Raw genomic sequence first — 13,463 nt, 5'->3', positions numbered from 1 at the left:
ATTCCTAATAGGAATATAGCAAACCAGCAAGTATCCCTAGTGAGTTTTTTCGTGTTTTTTAAAATTTTTATGGATACATAGTAATTGTACATATTTTCCCTGGTGAGCTTTTAAAATCAGAATCTGTTTCTATAAATGCCAAAAAGCATTTTAAAATAACTTCTCACTGCAAATGAATGGGTGCTCCATAAATATTTGATAACTGTAGCAAACACAACAAATACAGCTATCAAACAGCAGCCATTATAGAAATCTTTAAAACAATGATATAATAAAACGCTTAATAATTTGAGATACAGAAATACTCTGAGAGGGAATAGCAACTGACTGTTTATTGATATTTTTAAAGTTCTGCTTAGGGGACTTTAATAAAGGTTGACATTTTAAAACAATCTGGCTGCATAACCATGCAGTACTTAACAAATTTATTTGGGCTTATTCCATGGAAGTACAATTCAGCTAAATCAACAATGATTTTTAAAAGAAAAATGCTGGTATAATTTGGTTTCTGTCAAGATATCTGGCCCAAACCATGTTTTTCGTAAGAAACTGGGTAAAACAGCGCCTACTTTATAAAAAGAAGAAGAACTGCAAATAGGAACCAAATCACCTTATAATAAAAGAAATTATTTTCAATTTAGTGTGTTTTATCTTTGGGTTTTGTGGGCATAAAGTCATATAAAAATAACCTAAATTATGGGGGGAAAAAAAGTATCCTGTCACACTGACATTGGATCCAAATCACAGAATCAAACCTATCAGTGACCACATCTGCTGTGCTAGGCAATGGAATTACAAAGGGGCATATAAGACAAGCTCTCTCCCCACAAGGAGCCAATGATTTTGCTAAAGAGATAGGACATACTAATTTTTAAAATTTTTTAAATTTTTTTGTAGAGACAGGGTCTCACTACGTTGCCCAGACTGATCTCCAACTCCTGGCCTCAAATGACCCTCCCTCCTCGGCCTCGCAACATGCTGGGATTACAGGCAGGAGCCACTGCACCCGGCCGAGGATATATTAATGGAGTAATAAGTTATAATACAAGATAACATGATCCAAGTATCAAATGTATGTTTCAATTAGGTAGTACTTCAGGAATTCTTAGACTAAAATTACCACCAAGAATGGAGATACTGGGAAAAGCTTCATGCAGTAAGTAGCCAAAATTCGAAGGAAAGACAGGACTTAGATCAAAGGAAAGTAGAAAAACAAGCACTACAACCTGGAGTAATAGCTTTGACAAAGCTTATAGAAACAAGGTTTGGGGGGACAGTCCTAAGTAAACCGTATTTGGCTTTGGCAAATGGCTTCATGTAGAATTGCAGAGTTGGGATCAGAACAACACTTTTTGAGTAACATTTGATTTCTTACAATTTTCATTTTTTAATCCAAATTTTTAGTGTATAAAGTAAAAAAATAAAATAAAATAATATAATGGAAGAGAAATCAGACGAAGTTACTTCTGTCAACAACAAAAAATATCCCACCTATAAAACCATGGAGATCTCTCTGTCCTATAACCTCTACAATAGTTCATTAGGCCTTGTACATAACTACACAGCCAAGTTTTTAGAATTAGAAACTAGATTTAGAACTCTAGCAAGTGTTTTTCATTTTAATAGAAACATCAACTTTTCTAATAATTCCTATTTCTACCAAATTCTCTGCCAAGCAACAACTCTCTTACCTCCCTCTTTTGTTCAACCCCTTCATGAGTTTCATGAATTATAATCTTTGAGAACACCTGAGTCACAAGTACACAATAAAAATGAGGATGCATATTATTCATCTCCAGGTCTGTCACCAATGTATCAGAACCTAACGTGGTACTGAGGCAGTCAGTTCCATTCAGGGAATATGGACAGGTCACTTTAAAAAGAGGCCTCCTCTCTAAATTTGACTCAAATACTGCTATTCTCAAAATCCCCTTCCGTATGTCAGGAGGGAAAAAAATAAGCCCACTGTAATTCCCAACACTTCCATTCTATGGTCCTGCCTTTTCTGAAACTTAATATATTAACACTTAAATTTTATTAGTAACATTACAACCTTAGCCTAGGTAGTATCCGACATGATTTTATACGTTGCATGCTATCTTCCCAATATCCACCCCCTCCCCCCAGTACTACCCACCCTCTCCCTCCCGTACAAACAAGAAACCAAATCAACTTTCATAGATTTAGGTGCTATTTTAAAAACATCAAAATTTTACTTTACCCATTCTCTCCGATGCTCCCTGTATTTTTTTAAGCTGTGAGTGGATGACCATGCTATGTGATCAACAACTGTGAAGGCTAAGCAAAAGTGAACTGAGTTTAGTATTGTAATTTCAAAAGAACCTTAAAGTTTGTAATATTTGACATATTTAATGGTATGCAGAATCCTATTTTACTGTACATTATCAGGCATTCATGGCAAGCAATTTATAAAAACAATCAGTATTTATTTTGCACAGAATTAGCTTAGAGCTTAGCTTAGGAAAAACAAAGAGGGAGGACAAAATGCAACAGCATACAAAGCAATGGAGACACTCCCATGTCTATAAATGGGGGCAGGGGAAGGGAAGCCCTCCCACATTCTCTAGTGTGGCAATTGAAGCCCTCCCCACAGGTACACTAGTTAAGGGTCACGTGTCACAGTGGGCTTGGGACAGGACAGTTTCCTTCCCTCTGAAATAAGATCCATAACCCTTCAGTGAAAGGAAAGCTAGAGCTCAAGAGGTGTACAACCAAAAGCTTAAAGCTTGTTTTTCTGACCCCTTGAATCCCTAAATGCAGAGAAATGTTCCTCCCTCTTTTTCCCTCTAATTTCCTCCCTCCATTTCTTCCAACATAAGCTGCTGAGTTCACATATAATAATGTGGGAACTGTACAAAGATCCACGGCCAATTTCTAGTCTAGCCCAGGGCAGGAAGAGATCTAAAGCAGTGCACAAGTAAAACCTTGTGTCACTGGACACGGTGGCTCATGTCTGTAATCCCAGCACTTTGGGTGGCCAAGGCAGGCAGATCACCTGAGGTCAGGAGTTCAAGGCTAGCCTGGCTAACATGGTGAAACCCCGTTGCTACTAAAAATATAAAAATTAGCTGGGTGTAGTGGCACATGTCTGTAATATCAGCTACTCAAGAAGTTGAGATGGGAGAATCACTTGAACCTGGGAATTGGAGGTTGCAGTGAGCTGAGAGCGCCAGTGCACTCCAGCCTGGCCCACAGAGCAAGGCTCTCTCTCTGAAAACAAGCAAACAAAAAACCCTTGTGTCTTCATATGGAATCAAAGTAAAAGCGATGACTACTGCTGCACAGTAACTATTATACTAAGGAGCCAATCTGATCATTTTTACACCTTCCTCAAACTTTCTCACCCACTCTACCAAATTCTCCCACCTACCTTTGTTGTTCCTTTAGAATTCAGCTTAAAATCCACCTATACAAATCCTTTTGTAATTAACCTTTTAAAAAAACATTACTCCCTTACTACATGTTCCCTTGTTCATACATACACTCAGTTTAACTCACTGTATATTTAAACAGTCCAAAGTATAGGGTTCATTTTACAAAAGGACTCATCACCATGTCTTAACATAATAATACAGATGCTTTGAAAACATTTAATATGTCTTGATCTATGTAAAACTTTCCAGGCATATATTTATTACATAAGGGAAGAAAGATTACTATGCCAAAGATGGCAATGGGAAAAAACAATTATGACAGTCTGCCTTCCAAATGTGACATCAAGTAATCTCTAATAAAACAAAGCAGCTTTCCTTTCCTCCAGAAAATGCAAACACAAGGGTGCCATACAGCTCAGAAAAGCTATCCTCCTTAATCTTCTGGTTCATATGGTCCCACAAGTTTATAATCAGAAATAAGTACTAGTATCACCCCCCACCATAATCCCCACGACAAGCCGAACATTTTAAAAATGCAATGCCCATTATAGAAGAAATTTCCAGAACAAGTTCATTCTTGCTGGATAAGATCAAAGATTAATAACATTTTTAAAATGTTAAAAATCTGGCCCACTTGTCTGTGAAAATCCGTATCACAAGATTATAAAGAATGAGACTGGGAAACAGCCTTGATAGTAGAAGAAAAAGCTCGTAGGATCTTTTGAAGCTAACCAGAATAGTGATGATGAAAATGTGAGAACAGGAATACTAAAGAATCTCCATTCCAAGGGCTCTATTCCATGCCCTGCACCTATCTTCTCTCACTGTATTAATATAAGCAAAAGGTCTTGGCAGCTGGCAGGGATCAATGCCATCATGTTTTGGGGGGTACCTGCTTTAGGAAATCTATCAGCTTATTTCTCTTCTTAAATTTACAAGAGACACCAGAAAAGCCTGAATAGTTACTTTAAGTCCTAAAATGGGTTATAAAGAATTTAAGATACATGGCATAAAAAGTTGCAGCCTGCTAAATTTTTTATGTTGATACTTACTTGCAGAGCTGCAATTCTGATACAGTAACAACTGCACTCTGGATAGCTGGTGCCTTCCTATCATCCAGAACTTTCTATATACAAAATTAGAAGTAATGAAAGCTATCTTTTGGCTACCAAGCAATAGTTGAAAAGATTCAAAGAAAAAGTGACCGGCTGATTTATCTATTAAAAAAGACAAGTTCTCATGAGCTGGTGATAGTTACAGAAGCCAAGTAGAGCCTCCCCAAATCTAAAAGAAAAGAAATAAAAAAAAAGAAAAAAGATAAGGATATCAAAGGACAGAGGTGATAGACAACCCAATGATAAAGGAAGAAGTTAAAATGAAAAACAGATTGCCATGAAGGAGACGTGCGCCTTAAAACTAAACACAGCAGAAATACCACGTCACAGTGAATATACAACAAATTTACGAAAAGGGTTGCCTCTGGGGAAAGGACTGAGACTGTGAAGGGGACCACAAAAGACTTTATTTGTAATGCTTTATCCACTTCTTCCTAGTTTTTGTTGCTTTTTTTTTTTTTTTTGAGATGGTGTCTCACTTTGTCGCCCAGGCTGGAGTACACTGGCACCGTGTCGGCTCACTGCAACTTCCGTCTCCTGGGTTCAAACAATTCTCCTGCCTCAGCCTCCCAGGTGGCTGGGATTACAGGCACCCACCACCATATCCACCTAATTTTTATATTTTTAGTAGAGACGGGGTTTCACCACCTTGGCCAGGCCGGTCTTGAACTCCTGACCTCAGGTGATCCACCCGCCTTGGCCTCCCAAAGTGCTGGGATTACAGGCGTGAGCCACAATGCCCGGCCGCTTTATCCACTTTTTAAAATTTGACAGAAATATGCAAAATAACATTTGTTCAATCATATAGATGCGTGTTTGACCTCTGTACTTTTTAAAACATTTTTTTCAAATGCAGACACCTATCATAGAACTTATTAAAAATAAACATTCAAGTGTAATTATTCATTCCCAATAGATTTTCAGTCAAAAGATGACAGAAGCAAATTATGTCTATAATCTCTAAGAAAAGGAAATAAAGATATAACTAAAGCAACTCAGCAACCTGGGGATACTATGCAAAGTTAAGAATCTATTGCTATAAATAATTACTATACCCTAAAGCACACCAACCAATACATATATAGAACACCATGTGCAGGGAAGCATTCCCTCTAACACCATGGAGTAAATTAAATTGTAACAGGACTTTTTCAAATACTCATACATGGTGTCCAGACTCAGGTGAATCGACTGCTTAGTCCTAGCAACATGCCCTGCCGCTCTGCTTCCATCCGTAATGCAGACTCACAGCCACTTCCCCTAGCATTTCTATCAGGCCTCTCTTTGATAAGCAGCTTCTCCCACAGTCAGGCCCCTTTTCACATTCCCATTGTGGAACCAGTTGGTGAAATCCTGCAGAACCATTGACCCCCGAGGACCAAAGCACTAAAGGAGAGGTGAGAAATTGAGCTAAATGAGGTAATTTCACCCTGGAGGTCTAGCTGGACCTCTCTAGACATCTCCTAGATCTCTCTGTCTCACAGGCTTGTATTTCTGTCCAGTCATTTCTGCTTACTGGCTTGGGTATATATATAGTTCAAACAGCTTTCCTTTCACATGAATACTCTCTGGAACAGTAATTTCCAAAGTATGAGATCTGCACAGAAGATGACTTTAAGTGTTACATGATTTTGCCAACATGACGTTTAAATACCACTCACTTAGAAAATTATTAATCACAAGAAAAAAAGTTCCCATTTGCAACAGTACTTGTTTAATAAATTTAACAACTTCTAATTTTTAGCACAGGAACCCTAAGTGACAAGAGTCTAGTTAACAAAACACAATAATTACTATACTTTAGGGTATAGTAATTATTTTGTTTTCATTGTATTTATTTTTATGGTGGTATAAACTTTCATTTTAAAATTAACTTAAAATTTTTAGAAAGTGAGTTGACATAAAGGAAAACATTAAATAAATAGAAAACAGTAAAAAATAATAAAGGCAAGGCCAGGCATGGTGGCTCACACCTGTAATCCTAGCACTTTGGGAGGCCAAAGCAGGTACATCACTTGAGGTCAGGAGTTTGAGACCAGCCTGGCCAACATGGCGAAACCTCATCTCTACTAAAAATACAAAAATTGGCAGGGCGTAACAGTGCACACCTGTAATCTCAGCTACTCGGGAAGCTAAGGTAATCGCCTGAACCCGAGAGGTGGAGGTTGCAGTGAGCCAAGATCAGGCCGTTGCAGTGAGCCAAGATCAGGCTACTGCACTTCACGCCTGGGTGACAGAGACTCTGTCTCAAAAAAATAAATAAAAATAAATAATAATAAAGGCAATAAGTGTGACAAACATTTGGGAAACATTTATCTAGAAGAAGGTTTCTCAAACTTTTAATGTGTATCAGAATCACCTGGAAGGTTTCTAAAAACATAGATTACCAGGGCCTATTCCCAGAATTTCTGACTCAGTAGGTGGATCCAAGAATTTGCATTTCTAACAATACAAGGTGATGCTGAGGTGATGCTGAATTGCTGGTCCAAGGACCACACTTTGAGAATAACTAAACCAGAACAGTGACCAACAAGCTTTTTGTTAAAGAGTCAAATGATAAATGTTTCAGGTTTGCAGGCCATATGACTCTGTTGCAACCATTCAACTCTGTTGTCATAAGCCAAAGCAGCCACAGACAATATGTATATGAATTGGCATGGTTGTGTTCCAGTAACACTTTATTTACCAAAAGCAGGAGGCCATAGTGCCAGTCCCTGATCTAAAACATACCCTCAAGTAACTTTAACTATTAGTTAAACTATTAAAGTTACTTTAAGAGAAGAGTCTACCGTTTAAACAAATAGCAGGGCAGAATACAGAAAAGAACAGCCAGGTAATTACTATAGATACTATCCAATAATTATCAATTAACTCTTAAAAGAAAAAACTGGGGTCTGCAGAAATCTAAGGTATTAAGAAGATTAAAAACAAAAACCATTTACCATATTCAGGAGACAAGATTCAGCAAGGGCAGCTGGTTAAATTCCTTTCATGTTGAGTCAAGTAAGTCAAACATCAGTTGTACATGGTTCACAACTACATTGGAACATATGGGTCAATACTGAGTGCTTTTTGGAAAAGAAGTTTTAAAGATTCTTTTCTATGCTAATAGCAAAATATGACATTCAGTTGAATGGACTTCATGTTACTTTCTGACGGCTTTGACTTCTCAAAGTCCTAAGTTATTTAGTTCAAACAAAAACATGGAGCTGCAGATGATTTCAGAGTTTTTACAAATTACTTTTCTCTATATCCTCAATAATCTTGCAAAACTGATCTATGTTGGCCCTGCCTCCCAATATCTACTCTAGCTGCTGCGAGTGCATGACAACCTATACAAAAAGGAAACAGAATAGCTTTTCTGCAAGTTCTGAATTCACAAGATTCCAGTCAGAAACTTACCCTCATTTACTCCCTCATTCTTTTTCCAGCAAGATGTTCCAACTTCATCTTCTTATAGTTTCTTAGTAGACTGATTAAGTTATGTCAAACTGCTTGTTTCCTCAAGAACTCTACATAGTAACAGCAGCAGGCTTAAGGATTCAGTCCTTTTCAAGCATTTTTCTGGAATTCCATCTTTGGGGAGTACCTGCCTCCTTTAACTAGTCTTGCCCACTTACTGACCTTTAGTTTTAAACCTGTCTTCTCAATCCTCCTGCTTGCTGAACTCACAGCAACTTTAAGCTTCAATGCGTTGTATGAACCACCTGTTACTGAAGAGTACCTGATTCACTAAACCTGACCTTGATCCATGACACCTCATGGCCATTGAATTCCTATTGCCCATCTTGAACATGTAGAACACTACCGTCTATCCTTATATGACAACATCCAACCTAAACGAAAATAAAGAATTTACTTGCTCCTTATAGAACTGATGCAGAAATAGACAAAATGATTTTTCTTTGTTTTGCTTATATTTACCTGAAGTAAAAGAATGTCTCAGAAGCATATGCTTACTTGAGGAGAGCTAAACAACTGTAGAGAATCCAGGAACGATGCAATGTTATATGAAGTGATACTTTTATTGTTTTCTGGGCTGCTGTGTAGATAGAAATATTATTCAGAGTTCAAAATGCAAAATGAGGAAAACTTTTCTTTTTTCATTGATTCACTATGCAGGTGCTTTCAGTGTTTTGGATATGCCTGAAACTCTGATAAAGTTAAACAGTTAACTGAAACTCAGAGAAACTACTGTTTAATCCTATAGAATTCCTTATATTAAAGAATTTACAAGCTCTAGACTAAGAAATATCCTGTTGTTATTTCAAAAACGTCTGCTTATACATTAAAGGCTCCGCCTCCTTCACTTAAAATGAACAATCCAAGTGGAATAAAAGAATGGCTTATAACTCACCAAAAAATAATATGGTTCATTATGTTAATGAGAAAAAAATTAAGAGAAAATGTTTTCAATGTTGATGAAAAGTCAAGGAACACAGATTACAGTAAAGATGATTTTATAAATAAAATCCATTAAAGAACGCACTACTTCAAACTTTGGTTTCGTAATTTTGCAGAAAGGCACAAATGTCATACTATCCTACAGATTATACGGGTATGTATTACTAATCTTACATTAGCAACAGGTAAATGGCTTTCCTAACTGTATTTTCCTGGGTATGAGATGAGTGTGAGTATCCTTTCAGTTTTATATCCCACAAACTATAACTACTGTACAACTGATCAGCAAAAATATTATGATTAATATATTAACTGAGGAAGTATATCCTACAATTTAGAAAGATTACCTACAATTTAGAAAGATTAACATTTAAAATAGTTAAAATTATTGAAAGTTTTAACTTGCCCAAAACAGTCCCTAACCATAAGGGACAACTAATGATGCTATAAAATTCTATCTAACGTTCCTAGTCTACTTGTTGTTTTGGAGGGCAGGCTGCCACTCCTGGCCTATTTTAATCTTTCAAAGGTGGTCTCTGCTCCCATTTAAAGGTAAAAGCAATTAAGAGATACAGAACCCTCAGAATTACCTTCTGTAACTTACCTAATTTCTAACCTTAAAATGTAATCTAGGCTGGGAGTGGTGGATCACCTGAGGTCAGGAGTTCAAGATCAGCCTGGCCAACGTGGAGAAACCCCGTCTCTACTAAAAATACAAAAATTAGCCAGGCATGGTGGTGGCCACCTGTAATCCCAGCTACTCGGGAGGCTGAGGCAGGAGAATCACTCGAACCCAGGAGGTGGAGGTTGCAGCAGTGAGCTGAGATTGTGCCACTACATTTCAGCCTGGGCGACAGAGACCCTGTCTCAAAAAAAAAAAAAAAAAAATGTAATCTAAATCCACAGCCTCAATTTTCTTTAATTCTTATTGCATGCATCTTCCTAGACTTTGCTGGGATCAAGACCAGAGACTTATGACCAAATCATATTCGTTGGCAAAGGGGCTTTAGCTAAGGAACATCCTTGCAATTAATCCAACTGAGTAAAAATGATCCTAGTCTGTGTGAGGGGAGTGGGTTCTTCCAATCGTCACACAGACAATTCTCAAAACTGTTTCTTGGATTTTCCTGTGCACCTCTTCCCTGCTTTCAAATAGAATGAATATGTTTAGGGAAAACAAATTATCCCTCTCCCCCGTGCTAATACTAACAACTAAAACAGAAAGATATTTATAAAACGTAATGAAGCATAAATAAGATAAAATAAGATACCAGTAATTACTATCTACTTACAGCTCCTCCTTTTTAAAAAAACTTAAAATATATTTATTTTTTAACATTTCTGAGTATAACATAGGAAATTATTTGGTTTCCCATATAACAAATTACAGATTTAACTTGAGGCAAAAAAGGTTAAGTAAGTGACTTACCCAAGGTTACAATTAGAGGTACAGCTGGGGCTAGAAACCAGGTCTCCTGAGTCTCAGCCCAGTGCTCTTTTCCTTAGCCCATGATGCCTTATCAGAAAAATCCAAATACAGTCAGACCCCCAGTTATATGGGTATGAGTTACACTGATTCACATATACAAACTTTATATAGTGTGACCAATGTTTCAACTCACGCGGTACCCTGCTTCCATTTATGCAGTATGCCAGGCATCGGCACGATTTTCAGTGGCACACAGGCGGTTGCCACCACCAGGGCCCTAGGCAAAATTGCAAAGAAGGCAGAGTTTGTCTTTGGCCCTCCCACTTCCCTTATGCATTCCTCTCCCACCTCCTGGCAGTCCCCCTGCCCAGCCTCCCGGCACCATCATGCTGCCCTCAGATCGTCTAAAGCCCCCAACTTCCACCACTCACCCAGGAATGCCCTTTCTTGAAGTGCCCAGTGACCCAAAATTACCTCTCCAATTCCCTGCTAACAAAATTCCTACTCCTAAGGATTCCAGTGAAGTTTAGGTAATCTAAATGATTAACTGCTTTATGTAATTCAAGTTAAGGTATATTTAACTAACAGACTTAAATCTCCAATGAATTTTAAAAGGAACTAATTAAAAACTGTTGGGAAGGGGAGGAGGAAGAAACCTTGAGGGGGTGAGGAGGTAATGTTTTCCCAAAGCCCCAGGACTCTGTGCCACTTCAGATTCCTTCACAGACAGGACACTAAGGGCTGAGGGGGTCATTGCCACCTTGAACCCCACTACCAAAAAAGAGAGTAGCTGCTTTATAGTCTCTGGAATTTTTTTTTATAAAAAGGACAGAGTTGCCTTAAATACCCTCCTACCTACCTTTTCCATCTCTCTCCCACCTCCTGGATCCCCATTTCCACCTCTTAGTGCCAAAGACACCCAACAGCGTTCCCATAAGCTGTTTGTGTGTCCAATACAAGGCTTCCCATTAAATGGTTTCAAATTACATGGTGTTATTCAGGGGACGTTTCCATGTTCCCCTATCCCTGGGTAACTTGAAGTTGACTGTATGCTAAAAAAGAACAATCCTAATTATTAAAAGTCCTGAATCATAAAATGATATATATAAACTCATTAAATGGTAAGAAAAAAAAAAAAGTTCTGATTCTTACTTTGCATATATAGGATTTTGATATCTAAAAAAAACTCCACTCAATTATTTTTCCTTGAAAGTAGAATACTTTTTACTTCTGACCCAATACAACAGTGAAAATCCAGTCATTTCAGCTAAACAATACTGTGGACTCGTAAATATGAGTTCAATCATAAATCCTCTAAGTCTGAAGGTCAAAAAAAAAAAAATCCAGTAACAGACACATAAAAAAATACACAAAGTGGATTTTAAGAAATCCATGTTTCTGCTGACTACACACACAGAAATATATATATTTAAATTTAGCTTTGCAATACTAGACGGGCTGCCTAATTCAGAAACTTATCAGGAGATGGTTTACCTTGATTCAACTACCCTCCCAGTAAAACTAAGAAATCCAATCCATGAAGAAGATCCCAAAAATGGTATCCATCAAGGATTAAAAGGATCATGTAAAGCAAGTCTTAAATAATTTCTTTAATTTTATTACACAGATTATTCTGTTAGCTAGGATCCAATGAAGCCCGTTCCCAATACCCTCTCTCATGTTGGAAAAGGAGGAATGTTAAGACATGCTGCAGTGATAAAGCAACCATTCTTATTTAAACGTGAGAAATGGTAACAGTTAAGTTTCTCCAGTGGCATTTTTAAGTTAATGTTAAGTTTCCATACAAAACTAATTTCCTTCACAATCTTTCCTCTCTACACAACAAGTAGGTTTGCCATCTATACCTATTTGTCCATATGTTCTACAAAGAAAAGTTCCCAATATGGGTTTTTATTAAAACTGAAAATGTGAACACTGAAAAGCCACTCTATGCGCTGCTGAAAGATTTGAATGCAATGAAGTTTTTAAAATCTACTCATATTTTGCTGTAAAGCACTCATGTAAATTAAAAGAATAACTTAAAAACTAAATTTAAGATGTGCCTTTTCTCTTAAATCAATACACTTAAATAACTTGTCAAGAAAAAAAGCATTTCCTAAGTGGCTAAGAAACTATCTGCCTCAACAAACAACACATAAAAACTACCAAAGATTTTGCTCTGTTAAGAAAGTAATGAACTACACCTTTCCTACATATTTAAATGGATTTAAGTTGAATTTGAGAGTACATTACTAATTATCATCACCAAAAAAGCAATAGCATTTCATCATTTTATTCAGATATTCTCTTTATGACAAAGGATAATCCAGCAATTAAGGGCTTTCTATACAGAATCTAAACTAAGCGCCTGAAAGGATCTTTGTTCTCCTCAATTCTACTTCACTGGGTACCAAATTTTCAAAATCGTTCTATTTGGGGCACATGCAAGATTTGTCAATATTTACTGAACAAAGCCTCTATTAAATTGTCTAACAAAATGGAGGTCTCTCGGAAAAACAGGCCATAACATGCTCCTTCTCACAAAATGGGGCCAAACACACCCACTTAAGAAACCATGGTTTGGGTCAGATTTTCCATAAAAATGGTTGTTTCTGTGGGGCTCGAGGGTGCATCTCTGGGACTGGGTTAGTAATAAAGGTTTCCTCCTCACCCAGGAAGAGGAGGAGGGGGAAGCTTCTCTCTAGGTACTCTGGAGGACGGCGGCGAGGGATGATCCCAAAGCTCTGGGTTAAGGAATCAGATCGGGGGTGGAGGCCTTAGCCGTCCGCAGGTACCTAACCAGCGACAAAACTGGCCCCCCACTACGCAAGAGAGACGCGGGCTCTCCTGTCCCAGCCAAGTCAACATTAAAAGCACAAACTCTCCTTTCTGCCTCCAGGCCCCGCCTCACCCCATTGGCAGCAGTTCCCGCCAATCCGCATAGTCACCGCCCCCCATGCCCGCCTGCCAAGCCCTGATTGGATGGGACGGGGGCCGGGGACCTCGTGTTACCAATCTGGGAGCCCCTTACTCAGCCACACGCGCGCGCCCAGGTGCGCCCTCAGAACCCCTTCCCTTCGCCGTCCCCGTCCCCTCCCCCACCCCCAGGGCCCTGGCAGA

General features: G+C 38.2%; 1 protein-coding gene across 4 annotated transcripts in view; it reads right to left on the bottom strand.

Moving 5' to 3' along the window:
* LOC112620226 (putative RNA-binding protein Luc7-like 2) overlaps positions 1 to 13,463 on the bottom strand; it is an 84,908-nt gene that overhangs the window by 51,911 nt on the left and 19,534 nt on the right. The window contains exon 2 of one of the 4 annotated variants that reach the window (XM_025378519.1): positions 2,222 to 2,298. The exons of the other annotated variants lie outside the window; for them this stretch is intronic. Coding sequence (XP_025234304.1) covers positions 2,222 to 2,273 — 52 coding nt within the window. The 5' untranslated portion in view covers positions 2,274 to 2,298. The remainder of the gene's footprint in view (positions 1 to 2,221; positions 2,299 to 13,463) is intronic. 4 annotated transcript variants of the gene reach the window in all.

Source organism: Theropithecus gelada, chromosome 3 (genome assembly GCF_003255815.1).
Source record: "Theropithecus gelada isolate Dixy chromosome 3, Tgel_1.0, whole genome shotgun sequence".
NCBI classification, from domain to species: Eukaryota; Metazoa; Chordata; class Mammalia; order Primates; family Cercopithecidae; genus Theropithecus; species Theropithecus gelada.
The sequence above is the reverse complement of the archived record's forward strand: the minus strand, read 5'-3'. Positions and strand labels throughout refer to the sequence as shown.